The 24,565-nt window shown below is 44.6% G+C and overlaps 1 protein-coding gene across 1 annotated transcript; it reads left to right on the plus strand.

Moving 5' to 3' along the window:
• The first annotated feature begins 5,050 nt into the window (after positions 1-5,050).
• On the plus strand, positions 5,051-24,446 carry PSMC1 (proteasome 26S subunit, ATPase 1). Its single transcript, XM_029057738.2, has 11 exons — positions 5,051-5,087; positions 12,888-12,941; positions 13,656-13,752; positions 16,983-17,107; positions 18,424-18,609; positions 20,261-20,389; positions 20,785-20,881; positions 22,044-22,233; positions 22,662-22,813; positions 23,586-23,740; positions 24,074-24,446. Exons 1-11 carry the CDS (start codon positions 5,085-5,087, stop codon positions 24,206-24,208), a joined length of 1,323 nt encoding a protein of 440 aa, XP_028913571.1. The 5' UTR covers positions 5,051-5,084; the 3' UTR covers positions 24,209-24,446.
• Positions 24,447-24,565: the final 119 nt, after the last annotated feature.

Genomic DNA, 24,565 nt, shown 5'->3' on the forward strand with positions numbered 1-24,565 from the left:
CAAAGAGATATTGATCACAATACGGTGGTCACAGGTAACCATCATAATTCTGGCTCTGTTTTTCTTTTTTAATAGTATTTGTTAAGCACTTACTATGTGCCAGGCACTGTACTAAGCCCTGGGCTAGATACAAGATAAGCAGGTTGGACATAGCACGTCTCACATGGGGCTTACAGTCTTAATCCCCATTTTACAGATGAAGTAACTGAAGCACAGAGAAGTTAAGTGATTTGCCCAAGGTCCTGCAGCAGACAAGTGACAGAGCAGAATTAGAAGTGTCTAAGCAAAAATTTTCTTTATTGATGATACTGGAATAACCAGGGTTGTCCATCTGGTAATCTTTTTGTTCACTCCACCTCTGGATTTTTGCTGAAAAATAGCCTCCTCAAGGACAGAAAGCTTCAAGCAGCCTCTCAATCTGTTTTGTGCAGGAAGGCAGCAGGAGGGGAGAGAGCTGAGGTAGGAGGAGGAGGGTAAAAAAGGACAGAGAGAAAGAGGAGGAGGGAAATCCCTCAACACATTCCTGCTCTGTGACCTTAACAAGCCACTTAATTTCTCTGTGCCTCAGCTTCCTCATCTGTAAAAAGAGGATTAAATTCCTGTCTCTCGCCCTCTTAGACTGTGAGCCTCGTGTGAGACAGGAACTATGTCCAATCTGAGTTGTATCTACCTCACTGTTTAGCGCAATGCTTGACATATAAGTGCTTAAAATATCACATTTTTGACCATCGTATTACATTCTGCTGTGCAGTTCTAAATAGAAGTTAGACATTGCTAGTTCCAGCTCTGCATTGCCACGGAATGGCTGCCTTTCTGAATGCTTTAAAGCACTCAATCACCTTGCCCCCTCCTACCTCACCTCGCTTCTCTCCTACTACAACCTGTCCCGCACACTACAATCTGTCCTGCACACTTCCCACCTCTAATGCCAACTTTCTCGCTGTACCTCTAACTTGTCTATCTCTCTGCTGACCTCTCACTCATGTCCTACCTCTGGCCTGGAATGCCTTCCCTCATATCAGACAGAAAATTGTTCTCCCCCACTTCAAAGCCTTACTGAAGGCATGTCCCCTCCAAGAAGTCTTCCCTGACTAAGCCCTCCTCTCCTCTTCTCCCACTCCCTTCTGCATCTCCCTGACTTGCTCCCTTCATTCATCCTCCCTCCCATTCCCACAGCACATGTGTATATATATGTCATTTATTTATTTGTTTATTTCTATCAATGTCTGTCCCCCCCCCCCAGACTGTGAGCTCATGGTGTGCAAGGAATGTGCCTCATATTGTATTCTCCCAAGTACTTAGTACAGTGCTTTGTACACAGTAAAACCTCAATGAATACAATTGACGCATGAATTTACTACACCCTCCTTTCCTCTTCTCCCACTCCCTTCTGTGTTGTCTTGACTTGCTCCCTTTATTCATCCCCCTCCCCAGAACCACAGCACTTATGCATGTATCTATAATTTTATGTATTTACATTAATGTCTGTCTCCCCATCTAGACTGCAAGCTCATTTTGGGTAGGAAAAGTGTCTGTTATATTGTTACAGTGTGCTCTCCCAAGCTCTTAAGTACAGCATTCTGCAAGTAGTAAGTGCTCAGTAAATATGTTTGACTGCCTGACTCATTCCAGACAGGTTCGCTGCCTCCTACATCCCTGAGCAAACATGGGGTTTTGGCTTCAGCAGCTACCTTTCAGCCAAAACTGAAAGTATGTTCAGAAAAAAACATTGACTACAATCAGTCAATTGTATTTATTGAGCACTTACTTAAGCACTTGGGAGAGTACAATATAACTTAGTTGGTAGACACGGTCCCTGCCCTTCATTAGCATGCAGTCTAGAGGGGGCACATAATATAAATGAAAATTTACAGATATGTATTTGTGTTGTGGGGCTGAGGGAGGGGTGAATAAAGGGTGCCTTCAAGGTTATTTGTGCTCATTATTATTTTATCACATTTGTTCCCCCAAAGATTTCATGATGGTTGATTATCTACTTATTGATTTCCAGACTTTTGACAAACAGGCAATTTTTCTCTCAATCAGTGGTGTTTATTGAGAGCTCTTGGGAGCAGAGCAATCTATTAAGCCTGGTGGATAGCGGGAGCAGTATGCGTAGTGGGTAGAGCACATGTCTGAGAGTCAGAAGGTCATGGGTTCTAATCCCAGCTCTGTCACTTGTCTGCTGGGTGACTTTGGGCAAGTCACTTAACTTCTCTGTGCCTCAGTTCCTCATCTGTAAAATGGGGATCAAGACTGTGAGCCCCACCTGGGGTAGGGACTGTGTCCAATCCGATTTGCTTGTATCCACCCCACCGCTTAGTATAGTTCCTGGCACATAATAAGTGCTTAACAAATACCATTATTAGTATTATTATTATGATAAGTCCTTGGGAGAGTTGGCAGGCATGATCCCCGTCTTCATGAGGCAGATTTGCAAGTTTGTGGGCTGAGGGGAACCAAAAGGGAAACCTGTCAGAAGCATGTTCATTTAATTTGAAAGTAGAACTCAAAAGGGAGAATTAAATCCAGAATCTAGTGTTCCTGTAGCCCAGAAACCTGATTTTCAGGTAGCACAGAGCTCTCTGCTGGTTCACTTAGAACACTGCGGCAAAAGGCAAAGCAGACCGTTTTACAGGAGAGAGGGAAAAGTAATATTCAAAAGCTTTGTGACTTTGTTTTTGAAACACTGAAGAGCTAATTGCTGTTGAAAATATATCAAGGAATTGAGAAAGGAGAACATGTTGAAAAATGGACCTTTGAGGAGACAGTTGAAATCCAGTGCTTGTCTCGAAAATGCCTTAAATGTTCTCTTGTCTATATTACAAAGAGTTATGCTGACATCACCTGAGATTTTTTAGTTTCTTGTGATTTCTTTTTTACTGAGAAATTGTTCCTTGACCTACCTCTAGACATGAAGTTTACCGTGATAACGAAGTAAAAGAGGCCAACGTGACAACATCTCTATATTATGAGGAAAGGTTTGAAATGGAGGAAAATGCACAACAGGGAGAAAAGAATCTCCCGTCATTCAAGTCAGTGGGAATCATAACACTCCATTCATTTCTGGTTGCCTTAAGTATTGTCTTTCTATACTGATTTGAGGGGATTTGGAAAAAGATAAAATACATTACTTAAGGAAATGGATGAATTGAGGTAAAAGATTAAAAATAAAGGGTTGGCCAGGGATAAAGATTAACCTTAGTTATTGCTGATGATTAGCACATCCAACAATAAGGAATCCTTGATAATAGAGCACAGTATTCTGCTTTTGTGAAGCAGAAATGGAGAAAGAAGGGCTTAAAGGAAACAGAAATGCATGAAGTCTCCTGTGTCAGTTGTGCAGTTCAAGAGTTTTGGATGGTATAAACACACCAGGCAAGCTATTTGGGGAGTTGTGGGCTACAGCTACAGAAAAAGAAATGTCGGGGTGATATCATAAGAAACCCCTTACTGCAGAAATAAGGACGATTCATTCATTTATTCGTTCAATCATATTTATTGAGTGCTTACTATGTACAAAACACTGTACTAAGCACTTGGGAGATTAGAGAAGCAGTGTGGCTCAGTGGAAAGAGCCCAGGCTTGGGAGTCAGAGGTCATGGGTTCGAATCCTAGCTCTGCCACTTGTCAGCTGTGAGACTGTGGGCAAGTCACTTAACTTCTCTGGGCCTCAGTTCCCTCATCTGTAAAATGGGGACGAAGACTGTGAGCCTCACGTGGGACAACCTGATGACCCTGTCTCTCCCCCAGCTCTTAGAACAGTGCTATGCATCTAGTAAGCGCTTAACAAATACCAACATTATTAATATTATCTCTCCCAGCGCTTAGAACAGTGCTCGGTACCTAGTAAGCGCTTAGCAAATACCTACATTATTGCTATTATCTTCCCCAGCGCTTAGAACAGTGCTCTGCACCTAGTAAGCGCTTAACAAATACCTGCATTATTATTATTATTATCATCTCCCTCAGCGGTTAGAACAGTGCTCTGCACCTAGTAAGCGCTTAACAAATACCAACATTATTTTATCATATTATTATCTCCCCAGCGCTTAGAACAGTGTGCTCGGCACCTAGTAAGCGCTTAACAAATACCTGCATCATTATTATTATTATTATTATTAATAATAATCTCCCCCAGCGCTTAGAACAGTGTGCTCTGCACCTAGTAAGCGCTTAACAAATACCTGCATCATTATTATTATTATTAGTAATAATAATAATAATCTCCCCCTGCGCTTAGAACAGTGTGCTCTGCACCTAATAAGCGCTTAACAAATACCTGCATCATTATTATTATTATTATTAATAATAATCTCCCCCAGCGCTTAGAACAGTGTGCTCTGCACCTAGTAAGCGCTTAACAAACACCTGCATCCTTATTATTATTATTAATAATAATAATCTCCCCCAGCGCTTAGAACAGTGTGCTGTGCACCTAGTAAGCGCTTAACAAATACCTGCATCCTTATTATTATTAGTAATAGTAGTAATAATAATAATAATAATCTCCCCCAGCGCTTAGAACAGTGTGCTGTGCACCTAGTAAGCGCTTAACAAATACCTGCATCCTTATTATTATTATTAGTAGTAGTAATCATAATAATAATAATCTCCCCCAGCCTTAGAACAGTGTGCTGTGCACCTAGTAAGCGCTTAACAAATACCTGCATCCTTATTATTATTAGTAATAGTAGTAGTAATCATAATAATAATAATCTCCCCCAGCGCTTAGAACAGTGTGCTGTGCACCTAGTAAGCGCTTAACAAATACCTGCATCCTTATTATTATTAGTAATAGTAGTAGTAATCATAATAATAATAATCTCCCCCAGCGCTTAGAACAGTGTGCTGTGCACCTAGGCAGCCCGCGCTTCCCAAAGCCCAACGCTCGTCTTTCTTAGGACCCAGCGAGCGCCGAACCACTCGGACAAGTCCCAGCATCTCCGCGTTTTCCCTCCCGGCGGCAATTGGACGCTCCCGGCTTCCGTCGGCTCCGACGCGTTGTGTCCCCGCGGGGCCGCCGTAGTTTGGCGCACTTCCGGCGGCGGCGGTGGCGGCAGCGGCGGCAGCAGCAGCAGAAGATGGTGAGGGAACCGAGGCCCACGGTCGGAGCGCGGCCGGCCGAGGCCTGCGGGGTCCGGGGCGGCCACGGGAGAAGGAGGAGGAGGAAGGAGAGAAGGAGGAGGAGGAAGGGGAACCGGGCCGGAGGAGCGGGGAGGGGCGCCGCCACACAGTTTTGTGGAGTCATTGTCCTCCGCCCCCCCCCCCCCCTTCGCTCCTCTAATAATAATAAGTAATAATAATAATGGTGGTATTTGTTCAGCGCTGGCTAGGTGCAGAGCACTGTTCTAAGCGCTGGGGGAGAGACAGGGTCATCAGGGGGGCCCACGGGAGGCTCCCAGTCTTCATCCCCATTTTAATAGTAATAATAATGTTGGTATTTGTTAAGCGCTGACTAGGTGCACAGCACTGTGCTAAGCGCTGGGGGAGAGACAGGGTCATCAGGTGGTCCCACGGGAGGCTCCCAGTCTTCATCCCCATTTTAATAATAATAATAATGTTGGTATTTGTTAAGCGCTGACTAGGTGCACAGCACTGTGCTAAGCGCTGGGGGAGAGACAGGGTCATCAGGTGGTCCCACGGGAGGCTCCCAGTCCTCATCCCCATTTTAATAATAATAATAATAATGTTGGTATTTGTTAAGCGCTTACTAGGTGCACAGCACTGTGTTAAGCGCTGGGGTAGATACAGGATCATCAGAGGGTCCCACGTGAAGCTCACAGTCTTCATCCCCATTTTAATAATAATAATAATAATGTTGGTATTTGTTAAGCGCTGACTAGGTGCACAGCACTGTGCTAAGCGCTGGGGTAGATACAGGATCATCAGAGGGTCCCACGTGAAGCTCACAGTCTTCATCCCCATTTTAATAATAATAACGTTGGTATTTGTTAAGCGCTTACTAGCTGCACAGCACTGTGCTAAGCGCTGGGGGAGAGACAGGACCATCAGGTGGTCCCACGTGAGGCTCCCAGTCTTCATCCCCATTTTAATAATAATAATGTCGGTATTTGTTAAGCGCTGACTAGGTGCACAGCACTGTGCTAAGCGCTGGGGTAGATACAGGATCATCAGAGGGTCCCACCGGAGGCTCCTAGTCTTCATCCCCATTTTAATAATAATAATAATGTTGGTATTTGTTAAGCGCTTATTAGGTGCAGAGCGCTGTTCTAAGCGCTGGGGGAGATACAGGATCATCGGGTTGTCCCACGTGGGGCTCCCAGTCTTCATCCCCATTTTCCAGATGCACCAAGAAGTGAAGTGACTTGCCCACAGTCACCCAGCAGACAAGTGGCCGAGCCGGGATTTGAACCCATGACCTCTGACTCCGAAGCCCGGGCTCTTCCCACTGAGCCATGCTGCTTCTCTTGTAAATAATGTTGGTGTCTGTTTAGCGCTTCCTAGGTGCAGAGCGCTGTGCTAAGCGCTGGGGGAGAGACAGGACCATCGGGGGGGGGGGGGTCCCATGCAATAATAATGTTGGTGTTTGTTCAGTGCTTACTAGGTGCAGAGCCTGTGCTAAGCGCTGGGGAAGATACAGGACCATCAGGTGGCCCCATGCAATAATAATAACGTTGGTGTTTGTTAAGCGCTTACTAGGTGCAGAGCGCTGTGCTAAGCGCTGGGGGAAAGACAGGACCATCAGGGGGTCCCATGCAATAATAATGATATTGATGTTTATTAAGCGCTTACTAGGTGCAGAGCGCTGTTCTGAGTGCTGGGGGAGAGACAGGGTCATCAGGTGGTCCCATGTAATAATAATAATAATGTTGGTATTTGTTAAGCGCTTACTATGTGCAGAGCACTGTTCTAAGCGCTGGGGGAGATACAGGGTCATCAGGTGGTCCCATGTAATAATAATATTCATTCATTCATTAGTATTTATTGAGCGCTTACTATGTGCAGAGCACTGGACTAAGCACTTGGAATGGACAAATCGGTAACAGATGGAGACAGTCCCTGCCCTTCGATGGGCTTACAGTCTAATCGGGGGAGACGGACAGACAAGAACAATAGCAATAAATAGAATCAAGGGGATGAACATCTCATTAAAACAGTAGCAGTAAAGAGAATCAAGGTGATGTAGATTTCATTAGCAAAATAAATAAGGTAATAAAAATATGTGCAAATGAGCACAGTGCTGAGGGGAGGGGAAGGGAGGGGGGTGGAGCAGAGGAAAAGGAAGGGGAAAGGGGGCTTAGCTGAGGGGAGGTGAAGGGGGGCAGAGAGGGAGCAGAGGGAAAAGGGGAAGCTCAGTCTGGGAAGGCCTCTTGGAGGTGGTGAGCTCTCAGTAGGGCTTTGAAGAGGGGAAGAGAATGAGTTTGGCGGAGGTGAGGAGGGAGGGCGTTCCAGGACAGCGGGAGGACATGGCCCAGGGAGGTCATGGCCCAGTGGTGGACAGCAGGATAGGCAAGAATGGGGGATGGTGAGAAGTGGGTGGCAGAGGAGCGGAGCGTGCGGGGTGGGCAGTAGAAAGAGAGAAGGGAGGAGAGGTAGGAAGGGGCAAGGTGATGGAGAGCTATCTGTTAAGTGCTTACTAGGTGCTGAGCACTGTTCTAAGCGCTGGGGGAGGTACAGGGTCATCAGGTGGTCTCTTGTAATAATAATGTTGGTATTTGTTCAGCGCTTACTAGGTCCAGAGCGCTGTTCTAAGCACTGGGGGAGAGACAGGGCCATCAGGTGGTCCCTTGCAAGAATAATGTTATTTGCTAAGCGTTGACTAGGTGCACAGAACTGTGCTAAACGCTGGGGGGGGGCAGGGTCATCAGGTGGTTCCATGTAATAATAATAATGTTGGTATTTGTTAAGCGCTTACTATGTGCAGAGCACTGTTCTAAGCGCTGGGGAAGATACGGGGTCATCAGGTGGTCCCATTTGAGGCTCACAGTCATCATCCCCATTTAACAGATGAGGTCAGTGGGGTCCAGAGAAGTGAAGTGACTTGCCCAAAGTCAAAGCCTACAAATGGCAGAGTGGGGATTAGATAATAATGTTGGTATTTGTTAAGCGCTTACTATGTGCCAAGCACTGTTCTAAGCGCTGGGGTAGATACAACGTAATCAGGTTGTCCCACGTGAAGCTCACAGTCTTCATCCCCATTTTACAGATTTGGTAACTGAGTTTATATTGATGCTGATGATGCCTGTTTACTTGCACTTGTTTTGAGGTCTGTCTCCCCCCTTCTGGACCTCGAGCCCATTGTTGGGTAGGGATTGCCTTTGTTGCTGAAGTGTACTTTCTAAGTGCTTCGTACAGTGCCATGCACCCAGTAAGCACTCAATAAATACAATTGACTGAATGAGTGAAGCAGACATTAAAACAAGACCCCTGGCCCCCGTCCTGCCTCTGGCCTGGAACACACACACCCCCTCTCGCCCTCTAACCCGCCAGACAATTCCTCTCCCTCCCTTCAGAGCATCACTGGGGGCCCGCCTCCTCCAAGAGGCCTCCCCTGACCAAGCCCCCCTTTCCTCTTCCCCCACTCCCTTCTGCACCGCCCCGATTAGCTCCCTTTATTCATCCCCTTCCCCAGCCTTACAGCACTTATGTAAATATCTCTAATTTAATAATAATAATGTTGGTATTTGTTAAGCGCTTACTATGTGTAGAGCGCTGTTCTAAGCGCTGGGGTAGATACAGGGTCATCAGGTTGTCCCACATGAGGCTCACAGTCTTCATCCCCATTTTACAGATGAGGGAACTGAGGCCCAGAGAAGTGAAGTGACTTGCCCACAGTCACACAGCTGACAAGTGGTAGAGCCGGGATTCGAAACCATGAATTATGGTCATGACCATAATTTACTTATTTATATCGGTGTCTGTCTCCCCCCTTCTGGACTGGCAGCTCGTTATGGTCAGGGAATGTGTCTTTTTCTGATTATAGAGAAGCAGTGAGGCTCAGTGGAAAGAGCCCGGGCTTGGGAGTCAGAGGTCATGGGTTCGAATCCCAGCTCCGCCACTCGTCAGCTGTGTGACTTTGGACAAGTCACTTATCTTCTCTGGGTCTCAGTGACCTCATCTGTAAAATGGGGATGAAGACTGTGAGCCCCATGAGGGACAACCTGATCACCTTGTATCCTCCCAGCGCTTAGAACAGTGCTTTGCACATAGTAAGCACTTAACAAATAACATTATTATTATTATATTGCACGTTCCCAAGTGCATAATGCAGTGCTCTGTGCACAGGAAGCGCTCAATAAATACGATTGAGCAAATGAACACTGCAGCTGCCAGGGTGACCCCGGGCCCCGGGGTCACCGAGCCGGGACGGCGGGGAGAAGGCAGCCGGACAGGATTGGCCTTTCTGGGCTCTTTAGTTTATGGCCCTCGGAAGGGACAGGCGACCTTTGTATGGGAATTCAAACGTCAGAAAGATTTGCCAAATGCTGAAATGTCTGAAGGACCCCCAGGTTTAATTGGAGAAGGAAGTAAACTTTGGACAATGAGATTGTAGGAGGCCTGGAGCTGGTCTCGGTAAATAGGAGTTAAAGCTGTAGCGGGGGAGTGAGCTGAGGGGCCTACTGGAAATGCCACCTCCTGCCTCTGACCTGCCCGCGTTAGCATCGTCATCAGGGGTATTTATGGAGCGCTTACTTAGGGCACAGCATTGTGGTAAGCGCTTGGGAAAGTATAACAGAGTTGGGAGAGACATCCCCTGCCCACAGCGAGCTTACAGCTAGCATGGGAACCATGCCCAGTTCCAGATATGTTTGCAGGTCATATAAGGAATTAAGACTAGAATGGATCTTATCTTCCAGTACCAGAACCCCTCCTGCCCAAATTCAAATAGGATATTTCGGCTGAATTTTACTGCCAAACTTTATATTTTAAAGTTTCCTAGAGAAAGAGAGTAAGCAGATCTTAGTTCCCTCAACTGTAAAATGGGGATGAAGACTGTGAGCCTCATGTGGGACAACCTGATGACCCTGTATCTACCCCAGCGCTTAGAACAGCGCTCTACACATAGTAAGCACTTAACAAATACCAACATTATTATTATTAAATTAGAGATATTTACATAAGTGCTGTAAGGCTGGGGAAGGGGATGAATAAAGGGAGCAAATCAGGGCGGTGCAGAAGGGAGTGGGGGAAGAGGAAAGGGGGGCTTGGTCAGGGGAGGCCTCTTGGAGGAGGCGGGCCCCCAGTGATGCTCTGACGGGAGGGAGAGGAATTGTCTGGCGGGTTAGAGGGCGAGAGGGGGTGTGTGTGTTCCAGACCAGAGGCAGGACGGGGGCCAGGGGTCTTGTTTTAATGTCTGCTTCACTCATTCAGTCAATTGTATTTATTGAGTGCTTACTGGGTGCACGGCACTGTACGAACCGCTTGGAAAGTACACTTCAGCAACAGAGGCAATCCCTACCCAACAACGGGCTTGAGGTCCCCTTTTTTTTTTTTAACTTCTGCTACCCCTCATAATCTGTACTTGTAGAAAGAGTCAGTAGTATTTGTCTGTTGTGTGCAGGGGTCTGTACTAAATGTGTAAGGGACCATAAGAAAATTAGTGGACATGATCCCTGCCTCAAAGAGCTCTACAGTAGGAAAAACCAACACTAGAAGAAGGAAGCAATAGAGTATAGAGATATGTAAGCAAGTGCAGTGTAGGGGCGTGGGCAGGGGATAAGTACCCAAATACTTAGGTGGCAATTGGAGGGTGTAGGGAGTTGAGAGAGTATTCAGGGAAATCCTGTGACCTGGGAATGTTATTGCTAATTAGGTCACTTCTAATCACATTCTTTGATCAGCATGTAACATGGCCAGTAGTAAGGTGGAATAGCCAAAGGAGACCCACTGCTCACAAGGGAATCCCACACCCAACTGCAATATCTTTGTTTCCTTTTTAATAATTTGAAATATTTAAAATGATATGGTTCTCAGCGTAAAAAAAATTGTATCTTTCGAAACAGGTATAAAATTTTGTAATGAGAATGAAGGTATATGGGAGAGCTGGTGAAAGCCAGTGGAGCCAGGGCTTGCAAAACATCCATATATCCATCCAAGTATCCATAAGTATACCCAGTTCTCGTATGTTTTAGAAAACTGATACAGGTAGTAGAATGAAGTATGGACGGGAGAGGGGAGAGGCTTGGTAACAGTGTGTCAACATACATTGGTATTTATTGAACATATACTCAGTGCTGAGCCCTATATTTATGAACTTGTGAGAATCCAGTAGACTGTCCCTCCTCTGAAGGAGTTTACAGTCTAATGGGAAGACAGAAACAAGTTTCTCATCTCTCTGACCACTCATTCTCAGTCTCTTTCACGTGCCTCTGCCTCCCATCCCAACCTTGGTGGGAGGTTCAGTTCCCTCAAGGTTCAGGTCTGAATCCCCTTCTAGTCTACACCCTCTCCCTTGGAGAACTCATTCGCTCCCATGGCTTTGACTACACCTCTAAGTGGATGATTCCAAATCTACATCTCCAGGCCTGATCTCTCTCCTTTTATGAAGGCTCACCTTTTCTCCTGCCTTCAGAACATCTCTGCTTGGATGTCCCGCCAACGTCTCAAATTTAACATGTCCTAAACCAAGTTCCACATTTTCCCACCTAAACCCTGTCCTCCCCATGAGAGGGATGGGGGAAGTTGGAAGGATGTGAAAGCTGCTTTGGGGAGCTAAAAGGAAGCTGACTCCCCCCCACTCCCCCCCGCCTTTCCCACTATCCTCAACTATCTGCTCCCTCTGCCCTCCCCGTCCTGCCTCCCTCACATCTTCCCACCCACGTACAGGCTGCTCTGCCTGCCAGCCACATGCTGGGATCATTCTGGGAAACAGGCTCTGCTGCGGAGCGGAGGGAACGGTGCTGTCAGGAAGGGAGGGATCAGGGGAGAGGCTTGCCCACCCCGCCTCCTTTGAAGGCAGCTTTTGGCAACAGTTGGGTTTGTATCTCATGTGACTTTATGCCGCATGTTTGCAGTGGGACTGGCGGGGAGGAGGCTTCAGCATCACTGTATAGTGGGTAGAGCACAGGCCTGGTCATCAGAGGTCGTGGGTTCTAATCCCAGCTCTGCCACTTGTCTGCTGTTTGACCTTGGGCAAGTCACTTCACTTCTCTGTGCCTCAGTTACCTCATCATTCAAATGGGGATTGAAACTGTGAGTCCGATGTGGGACAGGTACTGTGTCCAACCCAATTTGCTTGTATCCACCCCAGAGCTTAGTACAGAACACAGTAAGCACTTAACCAATACCACAATTATTATTATTGTTATGCAGTCTCATGAGCTCCTGCATTAATTCAGCCATGGCTGTGGGGCCCCGTACTAAGCGCTGGGCTGTTGTACAAACAAAGCTACTGATTCAAGCTTGGTGTTTGGTCCTCAGGGAGGTCTGGGTCTAGGGCAGGGAGAAAGAAAGACACTCAGGGAAAAAATCAATCACAATTACAGCAGTACTGGGACTGAAAGACCATCCATAGTTCAGACTCCCATAACCTTCTCAATATTCAAAATGTTGGGAAGATTGCTTCAAACCACTCTCTGCTTCTGCGGCTGAGGCAGGGCTGCGGCCCGACAAGGGAGGATGGGGAAGGAAGGGCCACTCTGGTCTTCTGGGGGAAAACTGACCAGCCCCAGATTCTTGGGACTCAGTAGTAAATCTTTTGCATGAGCATACTTAGAACAGAATAATGGTTTGTGTTTCCGGAGAGACTTCTGAGGAAAAATCCATTAAAGCATAGCTTTTGCACCTCCTGGAGTTTTCTGGTAAGCTTGGCTGCAGAAAATCAGTGATCCCTGCCAGGTTTTTTAAAATAACTAGTCATTTTTTTAAATGTTCATCATGGTACCGGACTAATAATTCTGATATATGTCTTGATTTTTCCTCAGGGTCAAAGTCAAAGTGGTGGCCATGGTCCTGGGGGTGGCAAGAAGGATGACAAGGTAAACAAGAGAGTAAATAAAAATGTTGAGCAAAGAAATAGTGTATTACACTGATTTTTTTTTGGTTCCCTGCATCTTTAAGTACCTCAAAAAACTATGTATTAGGAAATCAATTCTTCAGAATCCTAATGATTTAAAAGTTGTTGAATCATTGAATTTTCTAGATATTAGGATTTATTTTGTAGTATTTCTAATTATTAAAGAGTCACAAAGAAGCAGCATTTTTACAGAACCCCACAATAATGAATTAATGGTAAAGAGAAGAGGCTAGCTTCTGACTTGTTCATCCCTTTAAGAAACTGCCCCGCCGTTGTTCTGTCCCTCTATCTAATTATCAAGCACTTTTGGTTTAAAAAAGGTAATTACAAAGCATTTAGGGCTTCAGTGTCAAGCCATTTACTGAACTGTGCTGGACAAATATATAACCCTATCATTTGAAATGTCAGTTATAAAACCAGGGGTTGCACCTGGAAAAACAAATGAAATTGCACTAGATATAAAATACAAGGAGGCAAAAATTTTTAGATTGTAAACCCCTTGAGGGACAGGGACTCTGTCTAATTTCCACCTGTGGATTATTTCCCAGTGCACAGTATAGTGCTCTGCACAAAATAAGCACTTAAATAAAAATGAATTTAAAATAAATTCTTCATTAACTTGGGCTTTGCGCTTTCTCACCTCATTCTATTTTGCTGTTCTTACCCAAAATTAAAGGATAAGAAAAAGAAATATGAACCTCCAGTTCCTACCAGAGTGGGGAAAAAGAAGAAGAAAACAAAGGGACCAGATGCTGCCAGCAAGCTTCCACTGGGTAAATAAATGTTGGATCAGATGGCTTTGGTGAGGGAGGGAGTGCCAAGCTGGGAGAACAGTGTGAGCAAGGGGATGGAGTTGGGAGAGTCCAGAGTGAGACACAGTTGTGGGGGAACAAAGAGAGCAGGTTGGTGAGTAGCAGTGAAAGAGAGCCAGGATGTAAGGTGCGGTGAATTAGCGGAGAGGAAGAGATGCGGCTGGAAGCTGTTGTCTAAGAACTAGTCTGACCTGGCAATAGACTGAATTCAAGAATTGCCAGATAGGGGAGAATCCAGGATGACACCATGACTTGAGGCTCTTGGGCCAGGAAGGGTGGTGATATTGACTGAGACAGAAAAGTTAAAAGGAGGAGAAGGAAGAGAAGGAGACCTGGATGAGAAGAAGAGGAGGTCTGTTTTAAACATATTAAATTTGGGGCGCCAGCAGGATTTCTATGCAAAGATGTCCTGGAGCAAGGGGAAATGCAAGATTGCAGGTGAAGTGGATGGTCAGGAGTAGAGAGGTAGATTTGGAATTTGTCTCAGAAAGTTGGTAGCTGCAGCCATACAAGCGGATGAGCTCCCTGAGAGACTGAGTGCAAAGCCTTGTGCAACACCCAAAGTGGAGAGATGGGGGATGAAAGATTTATTCACTCAATCATATTTACTGAGTGCTTACTTTGCGCAAAGCACAGTATTAAGTGCTTGGGGGAGTACATTATAACAAACAGGCACATTCCCTGCCCACTGTGAGCTTTCAGTTTAGAGGAAAGCCTAGAATCTAAAGATGAACCAGTAAATGAAACTGAGGAGTGGTCAGAACTAGGAGAACCAAGTGAGAACCATGTTGGCAAAACCGAGGCCTGAAGTGTTTTAAGTCGGGGGGTGGGGGGTTCAGAGGGTCACTGACCACCAAAACAAGGGAAATTAGGACAGAGTAGAGCTCATGGGACTTGACTATGAGGGGATCTTTGGTGACCTTAGTGGAGTCTCAGTTGGATGAAGGCATCAAAAGCCTGACTGAAATGGCTCAGTCAAATCAATGGTATTTGTTGAGCAATTATGGTCTGTAGAGCACTGTACTAAGTGCTTAGGAGAGTTCATTATACAAGGGAGTTGGTAGACATACCCTGCCCACAGTGAGCTCAAGAAAGTTGGAGGAGTAGAAGTGAAGGTAGTGGGTTAATGATGGGTTAACTCCTTCTATGAGTTTTGATAGGAATAGGAGCAGGGGTATAGGATGATCCCAGGGGTGAGGGGCGGGGGTGCAGTGAGACTGAGAGGGAGCTTTTTAAATACGAAGTTAACTGGGGATTTCAGGGTTACGAATGAAAGAGTGACTAGAGAAATGGGAGGAAAACCAAGAGAAAGTTTTGTTAGTACAACAGGATTAGATCATGTTTCCCAGAGTAGAGAGTGGTCCCCAGAGTCAAAGGTGAATGGGACATCAAAGAGGACTAGAATAGAGACGAGACCCTTAGATTTGGCAAAGAGGGGGTCAGGTGACTTTGGAGAATGCAGGATAAATGGGGCAAAGGTGGAGGAAGCGACTGTAGTTGGCCAATAAGGGAGTAGAGTTGGTTATGGCATTTTATATTTAAATGCTTACTCTGTGCAGAGCACTGTACTCAGCTTTTGGGATTAGTGGACACATTCCCTGCCCACAAACAAGGAGCTGTTAGTCTAGATAGGGAGACAGGCATTAAAATAAATTTCAGATAGGGGGAAATACAGTAGACCCTTAGTAAATACCACTGATTGATGGGTTTTAATCTCAGCTCTGCCACTTGCCACGTGATTTGGGACAAGTTGTTTAGCTTTTCTTTGCCTCAGTTTCTTCATCTTTAAGTGTAATGCCTGCTCTCCCTCCCCCTTGGACTGTGGAGTCCTATGTAGGACAGGAACTGTGTCCAACCCGTATCTACTTCAATGCTCTCTATAGTCCTTACCATACAGTAAGGACTTAACAAATACCACAAAAATTAGTATTATTAAAATAGTCTTAGAATATGATCTGGGCAACGGAGTGAAGTATAGACTGGAGAGAGGCTGGAGGCCGGGAGGTCATTGAGGAGGCCAATGACATAGTTGAGACATAATATGAAAAATGCTTGCTAGCATGGGCAGTTTGGGTGGAGAGGAAGGAGCAGATTGGTGGAGAGGAAGGAGCAGATTCTGGAAGAATTGTGAAGCTCGAACTGACAGGATTTGGTGACTGATGGACTGCAGGTTGAAAGAGAAGTGGGGGAAAAGGATGATACCAAGGTTATGAGTTTGGGAGATGGGGAAGGCAGTCCTGTGGTCAAAAGTGATGGGAAATTCAGGGAAAGGAGGAAGTTTGGGAGGAAAGATTAGTCCAGTTGTGGATATGTGTAACTTGAGGTGTCGGTAGAACATTCAAGTTGAAATGGACCAAAGGCAGGAGGAAATATACGAATAGAAAGGAGGAGAGATGCAGAATTGAGAGTCAACAGCGTAAAGCTGAAGCCATATGAGCAGATGAGCATCTCTATGCTAAGGCCAGGGGAGTAGGAGCTTTGAGGAGTTGGAATGGTCCGCCCTTTCCTCTTGGAGAATATCTTGCCACGGTGATGTTTGCTAGTCATTTCCCAGACATTGGACCCAGAGCACCAGCACCCTCGTTCGTGTGCCAGGATAGTTTTTAGGTGTCTTGATGGGTGGGTGGCTACTTTGAATTCTGAATTTAAGTAATTATAGCTGGAGAAGAATAGAGGAAAATAAAATGAAATGTAAGGACCCTTACTATTTTCCCAATGGACTGTTAATTAGTTCAGTGCTAAAAGTAGAACATTAGACCCCAAAAATATGCATCATGGTGTGCAGTTTGGATTGACTGAAATGCACATTTTTTATTTTTTTTTGGTTTTTAGAGTGATTAGGAAAATGGCAATCCTGATGAAGCATTTACATAGTTTCACCATAATTACTTGGCCTTACAATTTTGCCTTTGGATCTACAATCTTGCTGGTCTCAGAATGATTTGAAAATCTATCTTCCTTGTCTCCTCCTCCCACCCACTTCCCATTTCTTATCTGTCCACATAAATTAACTGAGCATTTTAGGAGTGCATTTGGATTATGTAATTCTAAAATTATGTTTTAAATTTTGATTGGGATTTTCCCTCTCTTTATGTTTGGGTCACATTTTGTACTTGAATGGGAGTAGAATAACTGACTGCCATCTGCTCCAAACAATTATCACAATGAGACTTTGTCTTTTTAAATTACAGTGACACCTCACACTCAGTGCAGACTAAAATTGCTAAAACTGGAGAGAATTAAAGATTATCTCCTCATGGAAGAAGAGTTCATTAGAAATCAGGAACAGATGAAACCACTGGAAGAAAAGCAAGAGGTAAGAGAGGGGCTGGGGGAAGGGTTGGCTAGATGGGCTTCCATCTGCCTTTATGGGCTGTTGGCCATCAGGATTTGGCTAACCCGTGGGCGGGAATCAGCTTTAGATCAGGCAGTCCACTCCTTCTCGCCCTCTGTGCTGAGCACTGCCAGTTTGCCACACCACTTCCCTTCCACTGCCTGTGGGTTCCACCACCACAGCAGGCCGAGACCCAGAGTCGAGTGAGGGAATATTCGGTATAGCTCATTGTTTCTGGAACCTCCATCTCTGGCCTACTGAATGACCTTGGGCAGTACCCCCATGTAAAATGGGAATTAGATTCCTTGCTCTCCCTCCCTCTTAGACTGTGAGCCCCATATGGGACAGGGGACTGTGTCAGACCTGATTATCCTGTATCCACCCCAGTGCTTAGAACAGTGCTTTGCAAGTAGGAAACACTTAATAAATCCTACTGTTATTACTATTATTCAAAGAATTATTCTTTTATTTTTAATTGGACCATCCACATAAAGCTAATTTGTATTTGTGAAGCAAGCACAGTCACTTGAACTGTAAAGTGTAAAGTAATTGCAGTCAGTCATGCGCTCCTTAAAGCATTAGTGTCATTAATGTGTGCTTTAAAGGTCTATTGATAGCATTATGGCATCATTGTAATCATTATCAAATGTTTTAGATGACACTGCATTTTCCTAGGTAATACCTGAGCTTAGTTCAAGTCAACCTTGCTCCCCTCTCAGTGACGAAAATATTAATAATTATTATGGCACTTAATAATAATAATAATAATGTTGGTATTTGTTAAGCGCTTACTATGTGCAGAGCACTGTTCTAAGCGCTGGGGTAGACATAGGGGAATCAGGTTGTCCCACATGGGGTTCACAGTCTTAATCCCCATTTTACAGATGAGGTAACTGAGGACCAGAGAAGTTAAGTGACTTGCCCACATTCACACAGCTGACAAGTGGCAGAGCTGGGATTCGAACTCATGACCTCTGACTCCAAAGCCCGTGCTCTTTCCACTGAGCCACGCTGCTTCAACCTATGTGCTAAGTTCTGAGATAGATACAAGGCCTTATGATTAGAAACAGCCCGTCGCACACAGGACCCACAGTCCGTCTGATACCCATTTTAAAAATGAGGAGTAAGTGACTCAAGGTCACTCTGAAGGCCAGTGGTGGAGCTTGGATTTACACCCAGATCTCCTGACTCCCAGTTCTGTGCTCTACACTCAGTTTCGTTTGCTATACCCTCTTGAGTCTTCATTAGTTTTGCTGCACTGAATTTTAAGCATATATTTTAATATCTGCCTTAAATAGGAGGAGAGATCCAAGGTGGATGATCTGAGAGGGACTCCGATGTCGGTCGGCACCCTGGAGGAGATCATTGACGATAACCATGCTATTGTGTCTACGTCAGTGGGTTCAGAGCATTATGTTAGTATTCTCTCTTTTGTGGACAAGGATCTTCTGGAACCAGGTTGCTCTGTTTTGCTCAACCACAAGGTAAATTGAAAAGTGCTCTCAGGTGTGCCAGTTTTGTCCTCAAAACAAAGAACCAAAGAATTTTTAATGGTGAAGAGTTTAAAACATTTTATTTTTGAATCTTCATGTCACCTTCATATTTTCTTAGCAATAAGAGAAAAAGTAGTATAGTGTTGGTAAAAAGCACATTTTAGAAGGGAGTTGACAGCATGTCAGAGGTACCTTAAGAGGTCAAGAATTAGAATAGTCAACTGAGATTTGGCAAGAAAGAGGTCTTTTGTGACCTCAGACAAGGAGGAGGAAGGGGCCGAGGGGTAGCATGTATTGATCACCCACTTTGGGTGCTACATTATGCTAGTGAAGGAATATAGAAGTGACACATTCTCATTCTGTGCCCTCAGGGAGCTAGCTTAATTACACTCCAACAAGGGAGACAAACATAAAAATATGTACAACTAAAAATACCAGTAAATAATTTTAGTGCCCATGTAAACATGAGTGCTGAAACGGGGGTATAAATAAGTTGAAAAGTGCTAGAGGTGGCTGACGGGTGCTGGGAAATTAATTAGGGAAAGCTTACTGGAGGACCAGGGATTTTCAAATGTAAGGAGAACCGTAGTCTGTATGATTTGGGAGGGGGTGGTGTTCCAAGCCAAAAAACAGCATTGGGAGAGTTGAGAGGGAAGAGCAAAGATGGAGTTGGGAAATGATGGGTGAAGAGAGCAGATGGATAAAGTAGGGCCAGGTGGTGAAGAGCCTCAAAGTAGATTATGAGGAGTTTTTGTCTGATGTGGAGAGACAAGAGTAGCTAGTGGAGAGTTTTGAGACTGAGAGCTAGAGGAGAAATGTGGGCCAATGCTCTAGCTGGGGGATCTGTGCAGCAGCGCATCCTATATATTGGAGCGCGGAAAGAGGCCAGGAGACCAGCCAGGAGGCTAATGTAATAGCCTCGCTACGGCAAGACTGGAGCTTGGATGGAGAGGAAGAGGTGAAATCCCAATGTTGTTGGCCAGAAGAACTGGCAAGATTTGGGAGACTGATTGGAAGAACTGAACAAGTGAAGTTAGGGATGACACTAAGGTTGCCAACTTCTGAAGCAGGGAGGATAGTGCTGTTGTTGACTGAGATGAGAATGTTGGGCAGAAGTGGGTGTAGGGGGAAAGATGTTTTGTTTTAGATCCAGTGAGTTTGAGGTGTTATCAGGACTTCAGAATGGAGATGTCTTCCCTTGTTTGTTTGAAGACAGAGGGGAAGTAGCCGTTGGAAAGTGAGAAGTTGAAGGTGGCCATGAAAGAGAGGGGAGTCGGAGCAAGTGCTTTTAGGAGGGGAGCGGGTCAAAGCATAGGTAGAAGGGGTTGGATTTGTACAACATTTGGGACATCTCTTGAGAGACAGCTAGGAACCTCAAAAATATGAGGAAGCAGGAGTAGAGTGTGTAGTGAAAGTCATGGAGAGATTAGGGAAGTTCCCACCTGATATCTTCAGTTTTCTCAAAAAAAACCCGTAACTGACAAGGTCATCAACATATCCATCTTCTCATTTTTTTTCTTGTGTGTCTGTCTTCCCTTCAGGGCAAGGTCCTATATGCCAACTCTGTTATACTTTTGCAAGAGCTTAGTACAGTACCTTGCACACAGCACTCTGTTGATTGATTGTTCACTATTTTGGCCAGGTTCACGCTGTGATAGGAGTTCTGATGGATGACACAGACCCCCTTGTTACAGTGATGAAGGTGGAGAAAGCGCCTCAGGAAACCTATGCCGATATCGGTGGACTGGATAATCAAATTCAAGAAATTAAGGTATTTTCAGTCAGTGATGGATCACTTACATTTGCAGGAAATAATTCTATTTGGTCAGAAATGTGGGGCCCTTATTGCCCGTCTCCTATCTAGTGGGTCGTGGAGATGAGAGGCCACACTGGCAGCTTAGTGTCAGAGAGCTAGTCACTTGGGGGAGGAGAGATTCTTTTACCTTTTAGCTAACCCAGGGTGAATCTGCCCGGCAGCTACTTCATTATTTCCTTAGTAGGCTAGCCCTCCCAAGTCCCTAAATTGCAGAGCTGGGAGTGTACAGAAGCATCCCCAATAGCCTTCACCCTGGGCCTCGGTTGAGCATTATGTTCCTTCTCAGCAGTGATTGGTGTGGGAGGGACAACCTTCTCCTGCTTTAAGTGGATGCTATCATTTTGTCCTAGGAATCTGTGGAGCTTCCTCTCACCCATCCCGAATATTATGAGGAGATGGGCATCAAGCCACCCAAAGGAGTCATTCTATATGGTCCACCAGGCACAGGTACCCTGCGTGTTTAACTGTATGCATGCTCAGCTGTGTATCTAAAGCAGAATTTATTGTGTTTCTATATCCTGAAGTAAGAATTTAAAAGAAGGCCCTCCCTGCCCCGAGCCCAGTGTGATTAAGAATGAGTATTGTCAAGTCTTGAGTATATCTCCTGACTTTTCTTTTTTGGCTTATCTGCCTTCTGGGCATTGTGTGTTGGAAGTTGAGGCAGCTATGTGAGCCCAGAGCATCCCCTGGATTCCAAAACTGTTGCAAGTCCTTGCAAGGACAGGCTTCAATTTGTTTTGCTCTGGCTTCTCACTTTTACCATTTTCTCAAAGCACCCCTGCCCCTCGCTTCTATTCCACCACTAATCTAGCTCCTCTTTCTTTCAGGATAAAAAGTTACTCAGAAATCTGTGGAGTTTGAGGCCCCAAGAGTACTACAAATACTATAGTATCTGTTAAATGCGTGCTATGTGCCAGGCACTATACTAAGTGCTGGGATGGTTGGACACAGTCCCTGTCCTATAATGGGGCTCACAGTCTCTATCCCCATTTTAGATGCGGTAACTGAAGCACAGAGAAGTGAAGTGACTTGCCCACAGTCATAGGGCAGATAAGTGGCGGAGTCAGGATAAGAACTCATGACCTTTTGACTTCTAGGCCTGTGCTCTGTCCACTGAACCATGCAGCAATTGAAATAGACTGTCCCTCCTCAGCTCACAGTACTTTTTTTCCTTTCTAATTTTTTTAAATTAATTTCTAGGAGAGTACTAATAACATTTTACTGAGCACCCAGAATTCATTCAGTGCACCCTACTGAGTGCTTGGGAAATACAAAATAAAGAACCAACACATTCTCTGCCCACAAGGAACTTAGGCTGTAGTGAGTTTAAAGAGAGTGCAGGTATTGTTATCCCATTTTCTTAAAAGGAGCCAAGAGTCAGAGTGACTTGCCTTTGTTGACCCAGCTAATTATTATTACGATTGTATTCATTAAGCACTTATTATGTATCAAGCACTGTTCTAGGTGATGGGTTAGATGCAAGATAATAAAAACTGGCAGAGCTAGGGTTGGAGCCAAGATGTCCTGTGCCCAGCTCAGTGCTCCAACCCTCACTGTGGAAGAGACATGGTACTTTCTAACTGACGTGTGTTTGTGTAATCCAAACCAGGTAAAACACTGTTAGCCAAAGCTGTGGCGAACCAAACCTCGGCAACCTTCCTGAGAGTTGTTGGTTCTGAGCTAATACAGAAGTACCTTGGGGATGGTCCGAAGCTTGTTCGGGAGCTATTCCGAGTAGCGGAGGAGCACGCACCGTCGATTGTGTTCATCGATGAAATTGACGCCATTGGCACCAAGAGGTAGTCTCTCCTTTGGGCTTTGTAATAGTAATAACGGTGGTACTTGTTAAGCACTTACTAGGTGCCAAGCACTGTATTGAGCACTGGAGTAGGTCAGCCTTCCTTCCCATCCCAGAACCTGTGTGACTGTTCTGTTATTCCTCATCCAAAAATCAAGACCATGAATCCTTGAGACTAAATCACCTTTTCCTCCTGTCTGGATCAGGTTGAAATGAGTGAATTGGGTTAGGATGTCATATTGTTCAGTACCAGGCACCCCAGTAATAATAAGAGGTTTGAGTACATTCCTTCCATTGTCATTTCTTCACAAACACTGTGCAGTAATTTTTACAATGACCCAATCTAAAATTAGACCATTAAAAGGTTTTAATGCAGCAGCTTATTCTTCTCTTCATTTATCTTTTCCTATTCTCTGCCCCTCGTCAAAGGTACGATTCAAATTCTGGAGGTGAAAGAGAAATTCAACGAACAATGTTGGAGTTGCTGAACCAGTTGGATGGCTTCGACTCTAGAGGAGATGTGAAAGTTATCATGGCAACGAACCGAATAGAAACTTTGGATCCCGCATTAATCAGACCAGGTAAAGGCCTCATCTTACTGGAAGACAGAAGAACTTTCACTTTAAATAACTAGTTAGGATTAGGATAAGTAGAAAACAAGTTGAGGAAGGTTTGTAGCTCAGGATTGTATTCATGTTAATCCTAAAATTTAAACCACTTCGATTAAGATAGAGAACGGGACCAGTTTTGGTGTGGGAATGGGAAGAAACTTGATAAAATTGTGGCCTGAAAAATTAAAGGTGTCAGAAAATCTGTTTGACGTAACTTACCTAGGGGTAAGAGCAAAATGTAGGGCATGAGAAGAATATTTTGCCTTTAAATTCCATATAGTCCACATTTGCTCAATAATGGAATTTGGAGTTTAAGTGAAAAAAGGTTTGTGGTTATTAGTTCAGAAAGCTACTGGTTTGAATTTTTTAAAATATGTCACCAGACAGTTATTGAATTTAATATCTGAATATTCTAAAACTTCATTTGATGCTTACTCAGAAAATGTGTTTACTAAAACTGTTAAGGTGGCTGGATTTTTTTTACAGGGATTTTTAATGAAAAAATGAGCCAGTTACTGAACTGTGAAATTATTTGAACAAAATTTTTCAAGAGTTAGTCAGATCTGTGGTCCTGATCAAGATCAATCACCCTCTCTAGCTTTCACCTAACCTTTGACCTTTCAAAAGTAGGGTGAAAGCCATGGGCTCAAGTGAACAAGGGCATTGCTGTCTGTAAATGTGACGTGGTCAAGCTAGAGAGGAACCAGGTGTGGATGGCACTGAACTTGTGTTTTAAACACAGGCCGTATCGACAGGAAGATCGAGTTTCCCCTGCCAGATGAAAAGACAAAGAAGCGCATCTTTCAGATTCATACCAGCAGAATGACTTTAGCCGATGATGTAACTTTAGATGATCTGATCATGGCTAAGGATGATCTCTCTGGAGCAGATATAAAGGTGAGGCTCTAACAGACTTTGTTCAATGGAACTAGGTGCTGTTTTTTGGTGTGTGTGTTTTTTTTAATTAATATTTTCATTTAAAATGTTTAGATTACATCATTTTCTAGTGCCAAGGTGTAAAAAATTAAGCACAGTAAATGTTAAGGTAGCATAGGGAGGGAGCTCTCCCTCTGGCCTGCCAACTTTCATGTTTTAGTGACTAGCTGTAGCAGTGCTTTATATCAGGGTCAGAGTACCTGTACTCCCTACAGGTGGGGAGGGTATGGAGGAAAACCTAGTGGCAGTTAATGTGCTCTTTAGTTTTAAGAAGCCCTATTTTTTTTCTTGCAGGCAATCTGTACTGAAGCTGGTTTGATGGCTTTGCGAGAACGCAGAATGAAAGTAACAAATGAAGACTTTAAAAAATCAAAAGAGAATGTTCTTTATAAAAAGCAAGAAGGTACCCCAGAGGGACTCTATCTCTAATTTAACCAACTTGCCTACCTGAGAGCTGTGAGAAAATTAGGTTGTCGTAAAAACATCTGTGGAAATTTGCAGGAGGGGAAGGAGAGAATATATTCTTATTTACTTCTCTTTGGGCAAAACAAAGCATTTTATATATCTCTTACATCTGGTATTGGGAGGGGTACTCACCAGCCTGTACTAGTTATTGTTCACCATGATCCCGAGAGTTTCTCAATAAAATGTGCTGTTTCAGAAAGAATGCAATTGTTTGTAGGTTGATCCCCTTCTTCCATGGGCTGTATAACAGACAGTGAGGTACAGGAATGGACAAGAAGATACCTAACCAGCTTCTCTTTGCTGAGGTGAAATTAGGGTAAC

Source organism: Ornithorhynchus anatinus, chromosome 1 (assembly GCF_004115215.2).
Source record: "Ornithorhynchus anatinus isolate Pmale09 chromosome 1, mOrnAna1.pri.v4, whole genome shotgun sequence".
In the NCBI taxonomy this organism is placed as follows: Eukaryota; Metazoa; Chordata; class Mammalia; order Monotremata; family Ornithorhynchidae; genus Ornithorhynchus; species Ornithorhynchus anatinus.

What these genes read in the sequence shown, in the direction of transcription:
- PSMC1 (XM_029057738.2), top strand. An exon ending in TGCCAGCAAGCTTCCACTGG is followed by an intron (nt 13,753 to 16,982) that starts GTAAATAAATGT and finishes TTTAAATTACAG; the next exon opens with TGACACCTCACACTCAGTGC. An exon ending in TCCCGCATTAATCAGACCAG is followed by an intron (nt 22,814 to 23,585) that starts GTAAAGGCCTCA and finishes TTTTAAACACAG; the next exon opens with GCCGTATCGACAGGAAGATC.